This window comes from Trachypithecus francoisi, unplaced genomic scaffold, assembly GCF_009764315.1.
Source record: "Trachypithecus francoisi isolate TF-2019V2 unplaced genomic scaffold, Tfra_2.0 Lachesis_group12, whole genome shotgun sequence".
Classification (NCBI taxonomy): Eukaryota; Metazoa; Chordata; class Mammalia; order Primates; family Cercopithecidae; genus Trachypithecus; species Trachypithecus francoisi.
In genome coordinates, this window is record NW_022681457.1 from 107,971,071 (window position 1) to 107,993,794 (window position 22,724).

Below are 22,724 nucleotides of genomic sequence, written 5' to 3' on the forward strand. Positions count from 1 at the left end.
CTGAGAGAATGTCATTGTGAAGTCACAGTCATACGATTGATATGAGGAAGAACTTCCCAGGGGGACCGCTGTTTACATACTGGGGACTCCACCCTCTTTATGAAGAACCTTTTGTTCATAAAGAGTCTCGAGGCTGGGCCTGGTGGCTCAAACCTGTAATCCCAGCACTTTGGGAGGCTGAGGTAGGAGCATCGCATGAGGCCTGGAGTTCAAGATCAGCCTGGGGAACAAAATGAGACCCTGTCCCTACTAAAAAAAAATAAGCCAGGTGCAGTGGCACCTGCCTATAGTGCCAGCTACCCGGGAGGCTGAGGCAGGAGGACCTCCTTTAGCCCAGGAGATCAAGGCTGCAGTGAGCTAGGATCGTGCCACTGTGCTCCAGCAGCCTGGGTGACAGAGTGAGACCCTGTCTCTTTTTTTTTTTTTTTTTTGAGACGGTGTCTCGCTCTGCCGCCCAGGCTGCAGTGCAGTGGCTGGATCTCAGCTCACTGCAAGCTCCGCCTCTCGGGTTTACGCCATTCTCCTGCCTCAGCCTCCTGAGTAGCTGGGACTACAGGGGCCTGCCACCTCGCCCGGCTAGTTTTTTGTATTTTTTAGTAGAGACAGGGTTTCACCGTGTTAGCCAGGATGGTCTTGATCTCCTGACTTTGTGATCCGCCCATCTCGGCCTCCCAAAGTGCTGGGATTACAGGCTTGAGCCACTGCGCCCAGCCGACCCTCTCTCTTTTAAAAAAAAAAAAAGGAAGAGGCTCGAGCCCCTCCCACTCCACTCCCAGCACCTTTGCCTTCAAGCTCTGTTGTGTCCATGAGATGGACTTTCATTCATTCAGTCAGTCAGTGTTTCCTGACCCCCCAGCACATGGCAGGTACTGTGAGCAGGCAGGGCAGTGACACCCACACGAGCCTGATGCTGATAGGAATGTCAGGAGTAGGTGTGCTGGGCAGAGAGGACCTGGGAGTAAGGTCTGCCCTGTTCTAGCTTTGAGACAAGTCTGAGGGCAGCTGCCCCAGAGGCTCAGGGCTCTTGTTTGTCAAACTGGGTAAGGGAGCTCACCTTGTGGGTTGGTGCGGGAGGAAATCAAATCAGCACCACAGTGATGGCTCCTTTCCCATCCCTGAGCCCGCTGGGCTGTTGGCCTGAGGGTTTGTTTTTTTGTTTTTTTTGTTTTTTTTGTTTTTTTTTTTTTTTGAGTCTCGCTCTGTCACCCAGGCTGGAGTGCAGTGGCGTAATCTCAGCTCACTGCAAGCTCCGCCTTCTGGGTTCACGCCATTCTCCCGCCTCAGCCTCCCAAGTAGCTGGGACTATAGGTGCCCGCCACCACACCCGACTAATTTTGTTTTTGTATTTTTAGTAGAGACAGGGTTTCACTGTGTTAGCCAGGATGGTCTCAGCTAGTCTCAATCTCCTGACCTTGTGATCCACCCGCCTCAGGCTCCCAAAGGGCTGGGATTACAGGTGTGAGCCACTGCACCTGGCTGGCCTGAGGGTTTTAAGGTACAAGGAGCAACTGTTGAATGGGCCTAGGGAGCCGTGGGCAGCCAGGACTTCAGACAGCACGGTGATGTGAAAGGAGAAGAGAGCCTGGGAAATGGATGAGCAGAAGCCACACGCCCCTGGCCCGGGAGCCGGGTCCTGCTCACCTCTCCAGGCAACCCCCCCAAGGAACTTCAAATGCCTAGGCCAAGCCAGCTTCTGCCTCCCTGTGTGCTGGATGCTTCGGAACTATCATCCTAGAGATGAGAAATGGAAGCCCAGAGAGGCAAAGGCACTTGCTATATGAAACACAGCATCAAAAAAGAAATTCTTAGGAACAAATGATGGGCAAAAAGACAGAACCCCATCTCTACAAAAAAAAATTAGCTGGGCGTGGTGGTCTGTGCCTGTAGTCCCAGCTATTTGGAGGCTGAGGTGGGAGAATCGCTTGAGCCTGGGAGGTCAAGGCTGCAGTGAGCTATGATTGCGACACTGCACTCCAGCCTGGGTGACAGAGAGAGACTGTGTCTCAAAAAAATACTTATACACTGAAAACTGTAAGCTGGGCCTGGTGGCTCATGCGTGTAATCCCAGCACTTTGGGAGGCCGAGGCTACAAGTGTGAAAAATAAATAAATTAATTAATTAATGAAAGGAGATCACAACCGAGGTTACCTGGCAGGGTCAATACGTTCGCCATGTAAAGAGAGCCAGGGCAAGGTGACCCTGTGCACAGTGAGCCCTCTAGGAGTCTTGAAGCCAGAGTGCTTGGGGATGGGGCTGTTCAGAGGTTGGGGGTACTGTGTCCACAGCAGCTGCCTGGGGCACTCTGGGCTCTGGGTAGAAATTTTAGAAGGACTCAGACTGGGGAATGGAGGAGGGAGCCCAGAAAATCAGCAGCCTTCCCCACACCCGCCCAACTTTCCCAGCCTGCTCAGGGAACTTCTCCAGAGGCTCCTGTGAAACCACAGATGCCCAGCGCCACCCCTGCCCTGGCCTGAGGAGTTGATCCAGCCAGTCTGGGGAGGGCCCCGGCATCTGCATGTGTAAAAGGGTGCTCCAGGTGGTCTAGGACCGTAGATGAACCCTGACAGAGGCTGTCCAAGGGCGGGAGTGGTGAGCTTTACCCACTCTGGAACCCCAGAACATCCACTGGCTGCCTGCCCTGCTAAGGCCACAGCTCTACAGCACAGGAGGAAGGAGTGAAAAAAATATCTGTGGCCTGGCGCAGTGGCTCAGCCTGTCAGCCCAGCACTCAGGGAGGCGAGGTGGGTGGATCACCTGAGGTTGGCAGTTCGAGACCACCCTGACCAACATGGTGAAACCCCATCTCTACTGAAAATACAAAACTTAGCTGGGTGTGGTGACGGGTGCCTGTAATCCCAGCTACTCGGGAGGCTGAGGCAGGAGAATCGCTTGAACCTGGGAGGCAGAGGTTATAGTGAGCCAAGATCATGCCATTGTACTCCAGACTGGGCGACAGAGCGAGATTTCATCTCAAAAAAAAAGAAAAAAAGAATATCTACAATAGAACCACCTGATTACATTCGCCAGGTCTCAGTTTACCCATCTGTAAAGATAGGCCTGCAGGACTGACCTCTTATCAGTCCAGGCTCGACTTTGCATCTTCTCACTGCCAGACCTGGGCTGGGCATGGGATCGAATGAAGATAAGCAGCCATGACCCCTGCCCTCAGGGTGGGGACTGGATGAGGATGGCAAAGTGAGACCCAGAGCTCCAAGAAAGCTAATGGCTGGATGCACGAGCACCGCGGGGTCTTGGGGCACTGACCAGGCCCCATTCTCCAATTCTGGGCCATACATAGCAGAGAGAACCACACACGCAAGGAAACAAGACACTATTGGCCCAGCATGGTGGCTCACGCCTGTAACCCCAGCAGTTTGGGAGGCCAGAGTGGGCAGATCACTTGAGGTCTGGAGTTCGAGACCAGCCTGGCCAACATGGTGAAACCCCATCTCTACAAAAAAACAAAAATTAGCTGGGCATGGTGGTGCCTGCCTGTAATCCCAGCTACTCGGGAGGCTGAGGCAGGAGAATCGCTTGAACCTGGGAGACAGAGGTTGCAGTGAGCCAAGATCACGTGACTGCACTCTAGCCTGGGTGACAGAGTGACACTCCGTCTCAAAAAAAAAAAAAAACCACTGTGAGTAAGAACCTATAGAAAGAAGAGCCAGATAAGGGATACAGTAAGACATGAGCTTTGGGCTCTATCAGATCAGGTGCTTATTGTTTTTTGTTTTGTTTTGTTTTGTTTTTTGAGATGGAGTCTCACTCTGTCGCCCAGGCTGGAGTGCAGTGGCGTGATCTTGCCTCACTGCAACCTCCACCTCCCAGGTTCAAGTGATTTTCCCTGCCTCAGCCTCCTGAGTAGCTGAGATTACAGGCACGTGCTGCCACGCCCGGCTAATATTTTTATTTTTAGTAGAGATGGGTTTCACCATATTAGCCAGGTTGGTCTCAAACTTCTTTTGTTTTTTGTTTTGTTTTGTTTTGTTTTTTTTGAGGCGGAGTCTCGCTCTGTCGCCCGGGCTGGAGTGCAGTGGCCGGATCTCAGCTCACTGCAAGCTCCGCCTCCCGGGTTTACACCATTCTCCTGCCTCAGCCTCCCAAGTAGCTGGGACTACGCCCGCCACCTCGCCCGGCTAGTGTTTTTTTTTTTGTATTTTTAGTAGAGACGGGGTTTCACCATGTTAGCCAGGATGGTCTCGATCTCCTGACCTCGTGATCTGCCCGTCTCGGCCTCCCAAAGTGCTAGGATTACAGGCTTGAGCCACCGCGCCCGGCCTGGTCTTGAACTTCTAACCTCAAGTGATCCACCCGCCTCGGCCTCCCAAAGTGCTGGGATTACAGGCGTGAGCCACCGCGCCCGGCCTGGTCTTGAACTTCTAACCTCAAGTGATCCACCCGCCTCGGCCTCCCAAAGTGCTGGGATTACAGGCGTGAGCCACCGCGCCCGGCCTGGTCTTGAACTTCTAACCTCAAGTGATCCACCCGCCTCGGCCTCCCAAAGTGCTGGGATTACAGGCGTGAGCCACCGCGCCCAGGCTGATGTTTATTGTTTTTAAGGAAGCAAGAGGAGGAGACACCTCCCCAAATGACCTTTCTCTTTTCTGTCCACAGACAGCAGCCCTCTCGTGGGCAGCACGCCCACCGGTTATGGGACCCTGACGATAGGGACATCAATAGATCCCCTCAGCTCCTCAGTTTCATCCGTGGTGAGTGGGCAGAGCGGGGTGGGGACAAGCTGCAGGGGCTGAATGCCCAGGCCCACCCAGACACCCCGGCTTCCTACTCCAGCCCTGCCCCCACCCCGACCTGGGCCCTCTCTCGCTGCGTTCACAGAGGCTCAGCGGCTACTGTGGCAGTCCATGGAGGGTCATCGGCTATCACGTCGTGGTCTGGATGATGGCTGGGATCCCTTTGCTGCTCTTCCGTTGGAAGCCCCTGTGGGCGGTGCGGCTGCGGTTCCGGCCCTGCAACCTGGCCCACGCAGAAACACTCGTTATCGAAATAAGAGACAAAGAGGTGAGAGTCGGGCTGAGCCTGGGGCTAGAGAAGGGCAGTGAGGGTCAGGGTCGGGGGTGGAGGATGCTTGGGTGCCAATCCGGCCACTGACTTTCCATGGGACATTAGGCAGGTCCTGTTCTTCTCTGGACCTCAGCTTTCCCATCTGAGCAGTGGGCACAAGAGACGGGTCGGGTGGTTTCTGGAGGGCTCCCCGTAGCCTTGATTTCTGCCTTCTCCAGCAGAGGCCCCCTGGCTGTGGGACAGGGCCTGGGAGGGGAGGGGACTCTTCCGGGACTGAGTCCACACCTCTGTGTTCCAGGATAGTTCCTGGCAGCTCTTCACTGTCCAGGTGCAGACTGAGGCCATCGGTGAGGGCAGGTGAGGCAGCCCCATTGCCGCTTCCCAGAAGCCCCTGATCCCCTGGCCTCCCCAACCCTCGGCCCCCCGATTAAGGCTGACTGTGGCACCTCCCATCCTAGGGAGGGAAGGTGGCTCTGTGAGCACAGGGAGGTGCCAGGGCAGCTCCCAGAGCTTGATAGTAACTCCCACCCCCTCTCCCCAGCCTGGAGCCGCCCCCACAGGCCCAGATGGAGGATGGCCGGAGCCAGGCGGCAGTGGGGGCGGTACCAGAGGGTGCCTGGAAGGATACGGCCCAGCTCCACAAGAGCGAGGAGGCGGTGAGTGGACGGGTGGGTTCTGGAAAAGTCCTTGCCCCTCTCTGGGCCTCAGTTTCATGATCTGTGCAATGGGAGAGTCAGACTTCATATTCTCCAATCACCTTTTGGTTTTGTTGTCCCAAACATCCAGGATGTTGTCTGAGCACGTTTACACTTTCAGGCCCCTCCCCACCTCTCCGTCTGGTGACTCCAGTCCCTGCCCGCTACTCCCCATCCCTCAGCTCCCAGCACAAGCACACTCCTCCTGGGGCTGGGGCCAGCTTCCAACCCATCCTCTCCTCTCTCCCACCCAGAAGCGGGTGCTGCGGTATTACCTCTTCCAGGGTCAACGCTATATCTGGATCGAGACCCAGCAAGCCTTCTACCAGGTCAGGTAGGAGTCAGGGCCTGTGTGGCTCTCATCACCTCCCAGAGTGGCACTGGCTCGGGCATAGATGGTGGCATGGCATGGCCTGGGCTCCCCTCTCACCTCTAATGCTTTTGCTCTCTGAAACCTTGGGCAGGTTACTGAGCCCCTCCAGGCCTGGGATTTCTGTCTGTAAATGGGGCATGAAGATAACTTCTTCCTCCTAGGATTGTTTTGATGGTGAAACAGATAATAATTCATGTAGGGCTTGGCACCGCATCTGGTCCGAGGTGCTGACACCACTGTGAATCACACCGTCAGCTCTGGACTCAGACTGTCCCCTCGGGGTTTAGTCATTGCTCTGCCACCTACAAAAGGCTTAAGAAACATGAGCTCGGGCCGGGCGCGGTGGCTCACCCCTGTAATCCCAGCACTTTGGGAGGCCAAGACAGGTGGATCACAAGGTCAGGAGTTCAAGACCAGCCTGGCCAAGATGCTGAAACCCTGTCTCCACTAAAAATACAGAAATTAGCTGGGCATGATGGCACGTGCCTGTAATCCCAGCTACTCAGGAGACTGAGGCAGGAGAATCGCCTGAACCCGGGCGGCAGAGGTTGCAGTAAGCTGAGATCACGCCACTGCACTCCATCCTGCCTGGGTGACAGAGCACGACTCCATCTCAAAAAAGAAAAACACAAGCTCACCACACACCTTAGTTTGTGTGTGTGTGTGTGTGTGTATGTATGTGCGTGTGTGTGGTTTTTCGTTTTGTTTGTTTGTTTTTTAAGATGGAGTTTCACTCTTGTTGCCCAGGCTGGAGTGCAATGGCACAAGCTCGGCTCACTGCACTTCCGCCTCCTGGGTTCAAGTGATTCTCCTGCCTCAGCCTCCCGAGTAGTTGGGATTATAGGTGCGCGCCACCACACCCAGCTAATTTTTGTAATTTTTGTAGGGATGGGGTTTCACCATGTTGGCCAGGCTGTTCTCGAATGCCTGAGCTCAGGTGATCTACCCACCTCAGCCTCCCAATGTGCTGGAATTACAGGCGTGAGCCCCCGGGACCTGCTCACACACCTTAGTTTGAATGCCCCAGGAGCAGACCCCCAGACGAGGGCGCAAGGGCAGGGAGTTGGTTTTGAAGCTGATCCCAGGCAGTGCTGGGGAAGGGACGGAAGCGCGGAGGGAGGTTATGCTGGCTGCCACTGCCGTGGACACCCCGAGTTCAGTCACCCTGGGGATCTCCTCAGGACAGTGGAGACCACACACCTCCGGGCGACCTCACACAGGGAGTGAGGGAGCTGGGACACTTACCCATCAATTCCCTGCCGTTATCAGTCATGGGACAGGAACCTTCTGCGCTTTCCAGGCTCACAGGCAGAGGGTGCACACACAGGCAGAAGGCCTCAGGTAAAGACAGGTGTTTTCAGGGTCCAGCTGTCATGTGGAGGTGAGGTAGAGGGGAGATGGGGATGGCAGCAACAGCCTCTGCTGCATGATGGGGATAATAGCAAAAATCACTTGTGCATTCATCACTTAGCAAATGGCAAGCAAGTCCAAAGCAGTCCATGAGGCTTGCTCCACTTAATCCACCCATGGCCCTATGTGGTAGGTGCTGTCACTGCCCCCATTTTGCAGATGAGAAAACTGAGGCAGAGAGGTTAAGTGACTCTCCCAAGGTATCATCAGTGTAAATAGTGCCCTTATCACTAAATAACAGCCACTCTTTCACTGTTCATATTGTTAGCATCATTCCTCTGTTCTCCTTCTTCAGTGACTTGGTTTGGAGCCCAGTGAGAGGAATAAAAGGGCAAAGCCAAGCCTTGGGTTCAAGGGGGGCTTACTTGCTCCCAGGAGCTCAATGTGGCAGAAGAGGGATGGGGGGCCTGGAGCCAATAGTCTCCGGCCTGCACAGGGTAGGGGATGCAGAGCTCAGGCCCCATGGCCCATGTGTGTCCCCTCGCACCCATCCTCAGCCTGCTGGACCACGGCCGCTCTTGTGACGACATCCACCGCTCCCGCCATGGCCTCAGCCTCCAGGACCAAACGGTGAGGTCAGTGCTGCCCTGGGCCGGGATGCCCTGAGGACCAAGGCTCCTTGTGTTGCTCCCCAATGTGGTTGGCTTCCAGTCACCTGCCTTCTCTGGGCCTCAGTTTCTCCAGCTGTAAAATGGGGAGCTCCTTCACCCCGGGAGGGTCCAGCCACAGCTCCTCCTACTCACGGCTTGACCTCATCCCCTCTTCCAGGAAGGTCATTTATGGCCCCAACGTGATCAGCGTACCGGTCAAGTCCTACCCCCAGCTGCTGGTGGACGAGGTAGGGCTATCCCTGGGTCTTGCTCCAGCCCTGGCTTGGCGTGCTGTGTGACCTTGGCCCAGGGCTTGCCTCCTCTGGGCCACTTTACGGTGGCAACCAGGCCAGCTGTCCCCTTCTCCATAGTGGATCGTCATCTCAGAACCTGCCGCAGTCAGCCCAGCCAGAGAGACCAGGTCCAGGAACTGGAGGTTCTGCCCAAGGCTTGGGTCACAGATTGGGGCCCCACTTGCAGGGATTGGAGGCCAAGAGGCAAATCCGAGGCCGGGTGCGGTGGCTCAAGCCTGTAATCCCAGCACTTTGGGAGGCCGAGACGGGAGAATCACGAGGTCAGGAGATCAAGACCATCCTGGCTAACACGGTGAAACCCCGTCTCTACTAAAAATACAAAAAATTAGCCGGGCGAGGTGGCGGGCGCCTGTAGTCCCAGCTACTCAGGAGGCTGAGGCAGGAGAATGGCGAGAACCCGGGAGGCGGAGCTTGCAGTGAGCTGAGATCCGGCCACTGCACTCCAGCCTGGGTGACAGAGCAAGACTCCGTCTCAAAAAAAAAAAAAAAAAAAAAAAAAAAAAAAAAGAGGCAAATCCACATGGCCTAAGCTCCTACCGGGTCCCCAGAGACACACTCTAGAGCCTGGGTCCTCTCTGTGCATCCTCCACTTTGTGCTCCCAACAGCCCTGTGGGTTGGGCCTGGGACTGCACTGTTCACACCTGAGAAACCCAAGCTTCAGTGGGAGGCTGTGACATGGCCCAGGTCTCACAGGGACAAAGAGAAGCCAGTGAGTGACCTGGACACATCTAGGATAAAGTGTGAACATCCCAGCCCTCTGACCAGGGTCAGGCACCATGAAAGAGAGAGAGATCTTTGAGTCTGGCCCCGTGTAAATCAGTCTGTCACTTAGGAGCTATGTGGTTTTTTGTTTTTTGTTTTTGAGATGGAGTTTTGCTCTTGTTGCCCAGGCTGGAGTGCAGTGGCGTGATCTCGGCTCACTGCAACGTCCGCCTCCTGGGTTCAAGCGATTCTCCTGCTTGAGCCTCCTAAGTAGCTGGGACTGCAGGCGCCCACCACCACGCCCGGCTAATTTTTTTTTTTTTTTTTGTATTTTTGTATTTTTAGTAGATGCGGGCTTTCACTATGTTGGCTAGGCTGATCTTGAACTCATGACCTCAGGTGACCCACCCGCCTCGGCCTCCTAAATTGCTGGGATTACAGGCATGAGCCACCACACCCGGCTGGAACTATGTGGTTTTAGGCCAGTGGCTTAACCCTTCCATGCCTTGGTTTCCTCATCTGTAGAATGGTGCTAATGGTGGCACCCGCCTTGTGGAATTGTAATTGCTGTTGTGTGACACTTAGATAAAGTGCTTGGCATGTAGTGGGGGTTCAGTAAATACCCTTGTCCTATTTATTTATTTATTTGTTTGTTTGTTTATATTTTTTGAGACAGGGTCTCTCTCTGTCACCCAGCCTGGAGTGCAGTGATGCGATCTCAGCTCACTGCGACCTCCACCTCCCCGGCTTAAGTTTTCCCCCCAGCTCAGCCTCCTGAGTAGCTGGGAGCATAGGTACAGGCCACCCCATCAGGCTATTTTGTTTTTTTTTTTTTTTTTTTTTTTTTTTTTTTTTTTTTTTTTGAGACGGAGTCTCGCTCTGTCACCCAGGCTGGAGTGCAGTGGCCGGATCTCAGCTCACTGCAAGCTCCGCCTCCCGGGTTACACCATTCTCTCGCCTCAGCCTCCGAGTAGCTGGGACTACAGGCGCCCGCCATCTCGCCCGGCTAATTTTTTGTATTCTTTTAGTAGAGACGGGTTTCTCCGTGTTAGCCAGATGGTCTCGATCTCCTGACCTCGTGATCCGCCCGTCTCGGCCTCCCAAAGTGCTGGGATTACAGGCTTGAGCCACCGCGCCCGGCCATTTTTGTATTTTTTGTAGAGATGGGGTTTCGCCATGTTGACCAGGCTGGTCATAAACCCTTGTTCTCTTTAGAGTGGAGAAACTGAGGGCCCTGGGGATGTCTGGGTGGGTGGAGATGGGATTGACCAGGAGAAAGGCCTGGCTCCAGTCCTTTGGCAGCCACTGGGCCCTCTGCTCCCATGGGCACAGGAGACCCAGCCTGTGGCTGGGCTGCCCTGGGGGATGCAGCCCTGACGCTGCCTCCTGCCCCCTCCCCAGGCACTGAACCCCTACTATGGGTTCCAGGCCTTCAGCATCGCGCTGTGGCTGGCTGACCACTACTACTGGTACGCCCTGTGCATCTTCCTCATTTCCGCCATCTCCATCTGCCTGTCGCTGTACAAGACCAGAAAGGTGAGTGCCATGAGGTGGGTGGGGACAAGGCAGGTGGGTCCCCAGGGGCCCCCACCCACTTACAGCCCTCTTGTCCCCTGCCCACAGCAAAGCCAGACTCTAAGGGACATGGTCAAGCTGTCCATGCGGGTGTGCGTGTGCCGGCCAGGGGGAGGTGAGGAGCTAGAGCCCAGGGAGTGGGGGCAGGAACCTGGGGGGCGTGGCTAGGGCTGGCCCCACCTAGCTGAGCTCCTCTCCTACCTGCCTGCAGAGGAAGAGTGGGTGGACTCCAGTGAGCTAGTGCCCGGAGACTGCCTGGTGCTGCCCCCGGAGGGTGGGCTGATGCCTTGCGATGCGGCCCTGGTGGCTGGCGAGTGCATGGTGAATGAGAGCTCTCTGACAGGTGAGCCCCCAGCCCCTGGCCTGCAGCTTCCTTCCTCCCCTGCCATCCAACCCTTTGCCCTGCAGCAAAAGTTTTCATTTGAGTTTCCTTTTCCTTTTTTTTTTTTTGAGACGGAGTTTTACTTCTGTTGTCCAGGCTGGAGTGCAGTGACATGATCTCAGCTCACTGCAGCCTCCACCCCCCAAGTTCAAGTGATTCTTGTGCCTCAGCCTCCTGAGTAGCTGGGACCACAGGTGCATACCACCACGCCCAGCTAATTTTTGTATTTTTAGTAGAGATGGAGTTTCACTATGTTGCCCAGGCTGGTCTTGAACTCCTGACCTTAGGTTATCTACCCACCTCGGCCTCCCAAGGTGCTGGGATTGCAGGCGTGAGCCACGGCGCCCGGCCTCCTTTTCCTTTTTCTCTCAAGTAACAATCTCGGCTTTAGCACTTGCTAACCTCACACCCTTGGGCCATTACAACTTAACCTCTCCGTGCCTCAGTTTCCTCTTCTGTAAGATGACTGTCAGTCGCTCCTCCTGGACAGAGTTGTGCAAAGCGCTTAACAGCGTGACAGGTGCAGCATAGATGGTTGGCCACCCAGTGCATCTGAGCTATTTCTTTCTTTTTTTTTTTTTTTTGGAGATGGAGTTTCACTCTTATTGCCCAGACTGGAGTGCAGTGGTGCGATCTCAGCTCACTGCAACCTCCGCCTCCTGGGTTCAAGTGATTCTCCCGCCTCAGCCTCCCAAGTATTACTGGGATTACAGGCATGCACCACCACACCGGGCTAATTTTGTATTTTTAGTAGAGATGGGGTTTCACCATGTTGGTCAGGCAGGTCTCAAACTCCTGACCTCAAGTGATTCGCCCACCTCAGCCTCCCAAAGTGCTGGGATTACAGGCGTGAGCCACCGCACCTGGCTGCATCTGAGCTGTTTCTATACCAGTGCCCGCTTTCAGGTCATAAAGATTCCAGATGGCACAGGAGAGTGGGAAGCCCTCTCCCAGAGTGAGAGACTGGGGTCCCCATTCACTCCCCCACAGACCCCTTCCCTTCCCTTCCCCTCCCCAGGGCAGCCACTGTGAAGGGTGTGAGGTGTCTTGCACGCCTTTTTCCGCATAATGTGTGTGCACATGTGCTGATATGCCTCTCCTTTTGTTCTGAATGTGGGATCGTGTGCTGTGTATTGTTCCATACTTTGCTTTTTCTCCTGGGCATCCTTCCGCAAGCACGGATGGCCCCACCTCACGGCTGCCTGAGAGTCCACAATACGGATGTATCGTAACTGACTCAACCGGCCCACTCCCCATGATATTTAGAATGTGACTTTCCAGCCATTGCAAAGGATGCCACAGGAGCAGCTTTGTCCTGTGTCTCTTGATATGTGCAAGTATTTCTTTCTCTGAGATGTGTTATATTTTGGTGGTAGATATTGGAGAGAGTTTACTAAAAAACCGCAGGATAGTGGTTTTTTTCCAGGGAAGTTTTCTGGCTGGCGTTGTATTTGTATAATAATAGTTAATTGTAGGCCGGGCGCAGTGGCTCACACCTGTAATCCCAGCACTTTGGCAGGCCAAGGTGGGCGGATCGCCTGAAGTGAGGAGTTTGAAAACAGCCTGGGGCTGGGTGCAGTGGCTCAAGCCTGTAATCCCTGCACTTTGGGAGGCCGAGACGGGTGGATCACAAGGTCAGGAGATCGAGACCATCCTAGCTAACGCGCTGAAACCCCATCTCTACTAAAAAAATACAAAAAACTAGCCGGGCGAGGTGGCGGGCGCCTGTAGTCCCAGCTACTCGGGAGGCTGAGGCAGGAGAATGGCATAAACCCGGGAGGCGGAGCTTGCAGTGAGCTGAGATCCAGCCACTGCACTCTAGCCTGGGCGACAGAGCGAGACTCCGTCTCAAAAAAAAAAAAAAAAAAGAAAACAGCCTGGGAAACATGTTGAAACCCCGTCTCTACCAAAAATACAAAAAATTAGCCAGATGTAGTGATGCATGTCTGTCATCCCAGGTACTTGAGAGGCTGAGGTGGGAGGCTGAGGCTAAGCTTGAGCCTAGGAGGTGGAGGTTGCAGTGAGCCGAGATCGCACCACTGCACTCCAGCCTGGGTGACAGAGTAAGACTCTGTCTCAGAAAAAAAAAAGTAGTAATTGTGATCAGTATGATTCATGGGCACACGCCCTGAGCCTAGCCCTCCATAAACTGTCCACACATGCTTCATCTGTTCATCTCTTATGAGGCAGACGTGGCAGAATTGTCTCTGAGTCCCTCGCAGGAATGTGCACACAGTAGGTGCTCAGTAGTCCCAGCCTGCAGGCATTCGATAAGGCAGTGCCACTATTTGCCAGGCAGGCTGCCCAGGGCTTCACAGGGCCATGGCAAGCATGCAGTGCTCTTCTCATTCCAACTCATAGAAATATTTGCCCGCTCCATGTAAATATTTCTCTCCCCTCCCCCTTCCCCTTCTCCCTCCCCCTCCTTTCCCCCCTTCCCTCCCCTTCTTTTTTGAGACAGCGTTTCACTCTGTTGCCCAGGCTGGAGTGCAGTGGGACGATCTCGGCTCACTGCAACCTCCATCTCTCTGGTTCAAGTGATTCCCCTGCCTTAGCCTCCCAAATAGCTGGGATTACAGGTGCCCACCACCACACCCAGCTAATTTTTGTATTTTAGTAGAGACAGGGTTTCACCATGTTGGCCAGCCTGGTCTCAAACTCCTGACCTCAAGTGATCTGCCCACCTCAGCCTCCCAAAGTGCTGGGATTACAGGCGTGAGCCACCGCATCCGGCCCCTTGTAAATACTTCTATTGGTTGGAGTTAGAAAAGCACTCCATGCATGTTATAAAATAATTCTAGCAGAAAGAGAACAACGCCCCCCACCCCGCCCCACTGCACACGATGCCCACACACGCTGTGTCTGACCCCCCCCCGACTGGTTCCTGGGAGCTGGCTGCCACCCGCTTCCAGGAGTGTCTCCCTGTGCCTTTATGTCTCTGTCCGCTCTGAGCCTCAGTGTTCCTCTCTGTAAAATGGGGCTGTGATTTCTTGTTCACACCTGGTTACCGAGTTAACTGAGACCTAGAGCTTGTGGGACAGTTGTACACGTAACTCCTGGCTTGCTGGTGGGAGGGAGGAGTGTGGAGTGGTCGTCACACCATGTTCCCTGCCAGGAGAGAGCGTTCCAGTGCTGAAGACGGCGCTGCCTGAAGGGCTGGGGCCCTACTGTGCAGAGACACACCGGCGGCACACGCTCTTCTGCGGGACCCTCATCTTGCAGGCCCGGGCCTATGTGGGACCTCACGTCCTGGCAGTGGTGACTCGCACAGGTATGAGCCAAGAGGCTGGGCTTGAGAGAGATCCTGGGCTCAGCACCCATGGGAGAGGTGGAGCGGGGCAGGGTGGGACCTGAAACCCTGGACCCCACACCCACGTCTGCTGCTGCCCTGCTGTGGGACCTCGGGCAAGTCGGCCGGCAACTGGGGTCTGATATTCCCATCTTAGCAGGAGAAGTTGGGCCAGACTAAGGCCAAGCATTGCAAGGTCTGGAGGAGCCACCGGGGTTACAGTGCTGGAGTGGACAGGGATGTAGCGGGCCGGCAGGAGCCTTCCCTGTGTCTGGATTTTAAGTGGAACCACCCAATGTTTAGATGCTATCCACTAGTTCCTTCTTTAAAGCCCTCAAAAAACCTACAAGAGCTGGGCCAGACTTGTTAGGACTCCACACTGCTGATGGCTAATCTCACAAACACCGTGTCTTGCAACTCCAGAGGCACAGGTCGGGAGGGCTAGGGGTGGGGAAGACCTGTCCTCACCCTGGCTTCCCTGCCTTGGGGTCCCTGCCGCCTCCCCAGGGTTCTGCACGGCAAAAGGGGGCCTGGTGAGCTCCATCTTGCACCCCCGGCCCATCAACTTCAAGTTCTATAAACACAGCATGAAGTTTGTGGCTGCCCTCTCTGTCCTGGGTGAGTGGCCCCCTGTACCCTCCTCTGCCCATAGCCTCCCCGCCTGGGTCCCAAATCCCACTTAGTCCCTCGCTGTCCCCTCAGCTCTCCTCGGCACCATCTACAGCATCTTCATCCTCTACCGAAATCGGGTAAGCCTTGGGGGTGGGGTGGCGGGTGCTGCCAGTAGGGCCCAGGGGCCAACCAGCCAGGTGCTCACATTCATGGTGCCTCTGCCAGCTGCCTCTGAACGAGATTGTGATCCGGGCTCTGGACCTGGTGACCGTGGTGGTGCCGCCCGCCCTGCCTGCTGCCATGACCGTGTGCACGCTCTATGCCCAGAGCCGGCTGCGAAAACAGGGCATCTTCTGCATCCACCCACTGCGCATCAACCTGGGGGGCAAGCTGCAGCTGGTGTGTTTTGACAAGGTGGGGCCACAGGCGGGGTTGGCGCGGGGGAGCGGGACAGCCACAGGCACCCAGCCAGGCCTCCACTCCCGTGTTATTCTCTCAGCAGCACCCACAGGATGCCAGGTCCTGTCTAGGGATGGAAACCCCCAGAGGATCCACTCCCGTCCCCCACCCCACTCCCGCCCTCACTGGGCTCATGGTCTAGCAGATGAAATGTCTAGAATCACGTATTCATGTGTTCAAGAACTGGTGGGGGGCCAGGCGCGGTGGCTCACACCTGTAATCCCAGCACTTTGGGAGGCCAAGGCGGGCGGATCACCTGAGGTCAGGAGTTCAAGACCAGCCTGACCAACATGGCAAAACCCCGTCTCTACTAAAAATACAAAAGTTAGCCAGGCATGATGGCACATGCTTGTAATCTCAGCTACTCGGGAGGCTGAGGCAGGAGAATCGCTTGAACCCAGGAGGCAGAGGTTGCAGTGAGCCAAGATCACGCCATTGTACTCCAGCCTGGGCGACAGAGTGAAATTCAAAAAAAAAAAATTACTGGTGGGGCCCTGGGGCCCTAGTGTGCATCCCGTACTGCTCTCAACCCTTGGGGCCCAGCAGTGACTAACACAGGCATCCTTGTGGTCACTGGAGTGTGTGTGTCCCCCACCAAAGTAAGTGATCCAGGAGTGCACAAAGGAGCTGCCAGGGTGGGGGGTAGGAAGGAAGCCATTGGGGTAGCATGATGGGTTGTAGATGGGGACACTTCCTTAGAAGGCAGTCAAGGAAGCCCCCTGAGCAGGTCCCTCAGTGACCTCAGTGAGGGGTAGGTCAGGGAGAAGCAAGGGTAAAAGGCGGGAGTGACATGGCACAGATGTACCATGCACCTAGGGCACAGGGAGTGGCGTGGCACAGATGTGGCATGTACGTGGGCATGGGGAGTGGTGGAGCAGGACAGGGCTGGGTAGGCAGTGGCCTGGTTGACAGAGGCTAGAGGCTAGATGACATTCAGAGGCTTTTGGGGGCCACGGAGAGCTTTTAAACTGGGGAGGAGGCCCAGCGCAGTGGCTTATGCCTGGAATCCCAGCACTTCGGGAGACCGAGGCGGGCGGATCATGAGGTCAGGAGTTCAAGACCAGCCTGGCCAATATGGTGAAATCCTATCTCTACTAAAAGTATAAAAAATTAGCCAGGTGTGGTGGCGCATGCCTGTTGTCCCAGTTACTTGGGAGGCTGAGGCAGGAGAATCACTTAAACCCAGGAGGCGGAGCTTGCAGTGAGCCAAGATTGAGCCACTGCACTCCAGCCTGGGCAACAGAGCAAGACTCCGTCTCAAAAAAATAAGCCAGGGAGGGGGGCTGACCAGATTCCTATAGCTCCCAGGCTAGCCAAGGAGCCAGACAAATACTTGGGCAGTTAGAGTTTAGGGTGGAGAACGCAGGCACTGACTCATGCACTCAGTCAACAAATATATTGAGGCTGGGCATGGTGTCTCACACCTGTAATCCCAGCACTTTGGGAGGCTGAGGCGGGTGGATTGCCTGAGGTTGGGAGTTCGAGACCAGCCTGACCAACATGTTGAAACTCTGTCTCTACTTAAAATACAAAAATTAGCGGGGCAAGGTAGCGCATACCAGTAATCCCAACTACTTGAGAGGCTGAGGCAGGAGAATCGCTTGAACCCGGGAGGCAGAGGTTGCAGTGAGCCAAGATCGCGCCACTGCACTCCAGCCTGGGCGACAGAACAGCAAGACTCCATCTCAGAAAAAAAAAGAAAGAAAGAAAAAAATATATATATATACATATATTGAGCGCCAACCGTGGGCTGAGTTCTTAACCACAGTGCACAAGTGTGGGGAAGTGAAGAGGCCATGGGTAGGAGCCCAGAGCAAACCAGCTGCCCTGACCTTGGGAGTTAAGGAGGAATACTCCCTGGAAGAGATGATGCTAGACAGGGGAACAGCGGGGGCTGGGCAGGGGAACCTCAGCAGAGGGAACCGCATGTGCCAAGGACAGCAGGCAAGAAAGGGCATCTTCTGGCTCCAGCTCGGGTTCCTGGGGTTCCCATAGGGTCCGCCGGGCCTGGGGTTTGGATGCCCAGCTCAGCAGGGCACCCCCATCCCAGGACTCATCACTACCCCACCCACCTGTCTCCCGCAGACGGGCACCCTCACTGAGGACGGCTTAGACGTGATGGGGGTGGTGCCCCTGAAGGGGCAGGCATTCCTGCCACTGGTCCCAGAGCCCCGCCGCCTGCCCGTGGGGCCCCTGCTCCGAGCACTGGCCACCTGCCATGCCCTCAGCCGACTCCAGGACACCCCTGTGGGCGACCCCATGGACTTGAAGATGGTGGAGTCTACTGGCTGGGTGAGGAGGCCAAGCAGGTCAGCCCTCTGCCTCTGGGCAGCGGGGCCTAACGAATCCTACCCTGTCTTCCCTCTCAGTCTTCCAGAATGGTCTCTTACTATGCCCACCATTAATAATAACAGGCCAGGTGCAGTGGCTCACACCTGTAATGTGGCTCCCGGCACTTTGGGAGGCCGAGATGGGAGGATCACTTGAGCTCAGGACCCCAGCCTGACCTACATGGCAAAACCCCATCTCTGCCAAAAATACAAAAATTAGCCAGGTGTGGTGGTGCATGCCTGTAGTCCCAGGAGGCTGAGGTGGGAGGATTAATTGAGCCTGGGAGGGTGAGGCTGCAGTGAGCTGTGATCACACTACTGCACTCCAGCCTGGGTAACAGAACAAGACCCTGTCGCAAAGAATAATAATGATGATGATAGGCCGGGTTTAGTGGCTCATGCCTGTAATTCCAGCACTTTGGGATGTTGAGGTAGGCAGATCACCTGAGGTGAGAAGTTTGAAACCAGCCTGGCCAACATAGTGAAACCCCATCTCTATTAAAAATATAAAAATTAGCCAAGTGTGGTGGAACGTGCCTGCAGTCCCAGCTACTCAGGGGACTGAGGGCAGGAGAATCGTTTGAATCCAGGAGGCAGAGGTTGCAGTAAGCCGAGATCACACCACTGCACTCCAGCCTAGGTGACAGAGTGAGACTCCGTCTTAAAAATAACGTAATAATGGCAAGGTCTCATGCTGAGTGCCTAGTATGCGCCACCGCGCGGGCTGCAGCGACCTGGTCTCATTTCCTCTTCCCCAAGCCCTAGCAAGCAAGCTCAAATGTTGCTTCACGGAGGATGCTGAGGCTCCTCCGTGATGCTGAGGCAGCAAAGCTAGAGTTTGAATTTGAGTCCACCTGACTCCAAAGCCCACATTCTTAACCCACCATCCAATCTCCCACGAAGGAAGTCTTCCCTGAGTCTAGCTCAAATCTTTCTGTGCACCAAAGCCCCCAGACACCAACCTTCCTGCCTGCCTGCCAGGTCCTGGAGGAGGAGCCAGCCGCGGACTCGGCATTTGGGACCCAGGTCTTGGCAGTGATGAGACCCCCACTTTGGGAGCCCCAGCTGCAGGGAATGGTGAGCTGAAGGAGGCCTGTGGGGTGCAGGGCAGAGGGGTGGACTCCGCAGCCAGCGCCTCAGCTGCCTCTCCAACCCTTCAGGAGGAGCCCCCGGTGCCAGTCAGCGTCCTCTGCCGCTTCCCCTTCTCCTCGGCTCTGCAGCGCATGAGTGTGGTGGTGGCGTGGCCAGGGGCCTCTCAGCCCGAGGCCTACGTCAAAGGCTCCCCGGAGCTGGTGGCAGGGCTCTGCAACCCCGAGACAGGTGCAGGGAGCAGCCCCTGAGGCCCCCTGGTTGGGCATTAGCACAGAATGGGGTGGGTGCCCAGCCTCTGTCTCTGCTGTCCCCTCCTCGTGACACCTGCCTCTCCCTGGCAGTGCCCACCGACTTCGCCCAGATGCTACAGAGCTACACAGCTGCTGGCTACCGCGTCGTGGCCCTGGCCAGCAAGTCACTGCCCACTGTGTCCAGCTTAGAGGCAGCCCAGCAACTGACAAGGTGGGCCTGTCCCCTGTCCCACCCTCTCTGAGGACAGGGCAGAGGGAGGCTCTCATGCAGGCAGAGCCCAGGGAAGATGCCCTGCCTGGTGGCTGGGAGAGGGGCCCTGGCTACTGTGTGACCTCTGATCCAGGTCTGCCCACCCTCCAGGGACACTGTGGAACGAGAGCTGAGCCTCCTGGGGCTGCTGGTCATGAGGAACCTACTGAAGCCACAGACAACGCCAGTTATCCAGGCTCTGCGGAGGACCCGCATCCGTGCCGTCATGGTGACAGGTACAATGGCATGTAGGAGCCCGGGCTAGCAGGGCAGAATCCACCCCTTCCTGGCAGAGAGAAGGGGCACCAGGGATCCCTTTTTGGGGCATCTTTTTGGGCCCTTGCTTCAGGCCAGGTCCTTTTTAAACATTTCGTGAATCTGCACAATATCCCCCCCACCAAGTGGTAATTGTCACCCCTGTTTGACAGATGAGGAAACTGAGGCTCAGAGGAGTGGAGTGACTTCCAAGGAGCCCAGATGTGCTGTCAGACAGCCCGGGTTCTGGGCGGCGCCCCTGAGAAATGGGGATAATGATGTCAGCCTCAAAGGCTGTGACAAGGCCGGGCGCAGTGGCTCATGCCTGTCATCCCAGCACTTTGGGAGGCTGAGGCGGGTGGATCACGAGGTCAGGAGATCAAGACCATCCTGGCTAACACGGTGATACCTGTCTCTACTAAAAAAGACAAAAAAATTTGCCGGGCATGGTGGCAGACACCTATAGTCCCAGCTACTTGGGAGGCTGAGGCAGGAGAACGGCGTAAACCCGGGAGGCGGAGGTTGCAGTTAGCTGAGATCCAGCCACTGCACTCCAGCCTGGGCAACAGAGCGAGACTCCGGCACAAAAAAAAAAAAAAAAAAAGGCTGTGACAAGCTCAAGGAGGAGGAAGAGAAAGATTCTGGCCGGGCATGGTACCTCGTGCCTGTAATCCCAGCACTTGGAGAGGCTAAAGGGGAAGGATCCCTTGAATCCTGGAGTTCAAAACCAACCTGGGCAACATGGCAAAACTCCGTCTCTACAAAGAGTACAAAAATGGCCGGGCGCAGTGGCTCACACCTGTAATCCCAGCACTTTGGGAGGCTGAGGCGGGCAGATCACTTGAGGTCAGGAGTTCGAGACCAGCCTGGCCAACATAGTGAAACCCCGTCTCTACTAAAAATACAAAAAATTAGCCAGGCACTGTGGTGGAGGCCTGTAATCCCAGCTACTCAGGAGGCTGAGATAGGAGAATCACTTGAACCTGGGAGGTGGAGGTTGCAGTGAGCTGAGATTGCACCATTTCACTCCAGCCTGGGCAACAAGAGCGAAACTCCATCCCCCCCGCCAAAAGAAAAGAATACAAAAATTAGCCAGGCATGGTGGCATGTGCCTGTGGTCCCAGCAACTTGGACGACTGAGGCTGGAGGATTGCCTGAGCCCAGGAAGTCGAGGCTACAGTGAGCCATGATCATACCACTGCACTCCAGCCTGGGCAACAGAGTGAGACCCAGTCTCAAAAAGAAAGATTTTAGCCGGGGTGAAACAGCAGGAGCTAAGAGGTCTGTGTCCTTCTTCTTGTCCTCCCTGCCCCTGCACACACACACATGCATGCACACACAGTCATGGGCACTTGGCAGCAGAGTCACACAGCAGTAAGGAGTGTATGTGGGCTGGGCGCATGGCTCATACCTATAATCCCAGCACTATGGGAGGCCGAGGCAAGGGGATCAGCTGAGGCCAGGAGTTTAAGACCAGACTGGCCAACATGGTGAAACCCCATCTCTACGAAAAATACAAAAAAATTAGTCTGGTGTGGTCGCGCCCTCCTGTAATCCCAGCTACTTAACAGACTGAGGCAGGAGGATTGCTTGAGCCCAGGAGGAAGGAGGTTGCAGTGAGCCGAAATCGAGCCACTGCACTCCAGCCTGGGCAACAGAGAGACTGTTGTCTTAGAAAAAAAAAAAAGGAGTAGATATGGAGCTCCAGCCCAGGGCTCCAGTTTCTCCTAAGACCCTTCGATGCCTGGATCTACAGATGAGGAAACTGAGGCAAAGGGATGTTGATAACCTGCCTCAGCTCACTCGGCTGGTGGTGGCAGATGGATTTCATCCAGCCTGTTTTCCCATCTGTCAGGATCAGGGTGAGGATGGCCCCCCCGGATAGCCTCAGACCCTCACCTTGCCCCATACCCTCCAGGGGACAACCTGCAGACAGCGGTTACTGTGGCCCGGGGCTGTGGCATGGTGGCCCCCCAGGAGCATCTGATCATCGTCCACGCCACCCACCCTGAGCGGGGTCAGCCTGCCTCTCTCGAGTTCCTGCCGATGGAGTCCCCCACAGCCGTGAATGGCGTTAAGGTGAGGCTAACCCAGAGTTCCAGCTGTACCGCACCCAGTGACCCCACCCCTGTGTCACCTGACCCAGGCCCCAACTCTCCAGGGTGGGCAGGGGGAGCTAAGCTGAGCTTCCTGGGCCCCTAGGATCCTGACCAGGCTGCAAGCTACACCGTGGAGCCAGACCCCCGATCCAGGCACCTGGCCCTCAGCGGGCCCACCTTTGGTATCATTATGAAGCACTTCCCCAAGCTGCTGCCCAAGGTAGGGCCGCCCCCAGCTCCCTGGCCGCCCCGCGCCTCCCCTGCTCTGTCTCCCTTCTCATGGCTCGCTCTCCCTGGCGGGTGCCTCAGCCCTCCCCCATCTCCCTGTGCTCCCAGGTCCTGGTGCAGGGCACTGTCTTCGCCCGCATGGCCCCTGAGCAGAAGACAGAGCTGGTGTGCGAGCTACAGAAGCTTCAGTGAGTGCTCGGCGGAGGGTGTGGGCGGGGCCTGCGGGGGCTGAGCTTGTCCGCTCATCTGTTCATCTGCCCTTCCCTAGGCCTGTCTCCCTCCACAGGCACCAGAGAGCTGTCACCCCTCCCCACCAAAAGCAGGCAGGCTCTCCCGGGTCTTTCATGCTAAAAATAATCATTGTAGCCTGGGTGCGGCGGCTTATTCCTGTAATCCCACCTCTGGGTGGCTGAGGTGAGAGGATTGCTTGAGCCCAGGAGTTTGAGACCAGCCTGGGCAACAAAGTGAGACCCCATCTCTACAAAAAATTTGAAGATTAGGCCGGGCGTGGTGACTCATGCCTGTGGTGACTCATGCCTGTAATTCCAGCACTTTGGGAGGCAGAGGTGGGCGGATCATGAGGTCAAGAGATCAAGACCATTCTGGCCAATATGGTGAAACCCCGTCTCTACTAAAAATACAAAAAAAAAAATTAGCTGGGCGTGATGGCGCTCGCCTGTAGTCCTAGCTGCTTGGGAGGCTGAGGCAGGAGAATTGCTTGAACCTGGGAGGCGGAGGTTTCAGTGAGCCAAGATCGTGCCACTGCACTCCAGCCTGGCGACAGAGCGAGACTCC

At 55.8% G+C, this 22,724-nt stretch overlaps 1 protein-coding gene across 11 annotated transcripts in view; it reads left to right on the forward strand.

Moving 5' to 3' along the window:
- ATP13A2 (ATPase cation transporting 13A2) overlaps window positions 1–22,724 on the forward strand; it is a 28,333-nt gene that overhangs the window by 2,449 nt on the left and 3,160 nt on the right. For 2 of the 11 annotated variants that reach the window (XM_033228121.1, XM_033228124.1), the window contains exons 2-23: window positions 4,615–4,709; window positions 4,837–5,019; window positions 5,321–5,379; window positions 5,564–5,690; window positions 5,975–6,051; window positions 7,998–8,075; window positions 8,269–8,338; window positions 10,509–10,643; window positions 10,731–10,797; window positions 10,894–11,025; window positions 14,180–14,335; window positions 14,861–14,971; window positions 15,056–15,102; window positions 15,191–15,379; window positions 17,510–17,716; window positions 18,736–18,831; window positions 18,915–19,074; window positions 19,188–19,308; window positions 19,459–19,583; window positions 21,521–21,681; window positions 21,805–21,921; window positions 22,038–22,117. In XM_033228121.1, coding sequence (XP_033084012.1) covers window positions 4,615–4,709; window positions 4,837–5,019; window positions 5,321–5,379; window positions 5,564–5,690; window positions 5,975–6,051; window positions 7,998–8,075; window positions 8,269–8,338; window positions 10,509–10,643; window positions 10,731–10,797; window positions 10,894–11,025; window positions 14,180–14,335; window positions 14,861–14,971; window positions 15,056–15,102; window positions 15,191–15,379; window positions 17,510–17,716; window positions 18,736–18,831; window positions 18,915–19,074; window positions 19,188–19,308; window positions 19,459–19,583; window positions 21,521–21,681; window positions 21,805–21,921; window positions 22,038–22,117 — 2,593 coding nt within the window. Of the gene's footprint in view, window positions 1–4,614; window positions 4,710–4,836; window positions 5,020–5,320; window positions 5,380–5,563; window positions 5,691–5,971; window positions 6,052–7,997; window positions 8,076–8,268; window positions 8,339–10,508; window positions 10,644–10,730; window positions 10,798–10,893; window positions 11,026–14,179; window positions 14,336–14,860; window positions 14,972–15,055; window positions 15,103–15,190; window positions 15,380–17,509; window positions 17,717–18,735; window positions 18,832–18,914; window positions 19,075–19,187; window positions 19,309–19,458; window positions 19,584–21,520; window positions 21,682–21,804; window positions 21,922–22,037; window positions 22,118–22,724 lie in introns of all 11 variants that reach the window. The other 9 variants (XM_033228122.1, XM_033228127.1, XM_033228129.1 and 6 more) reach the window with 7 other exon arrangements.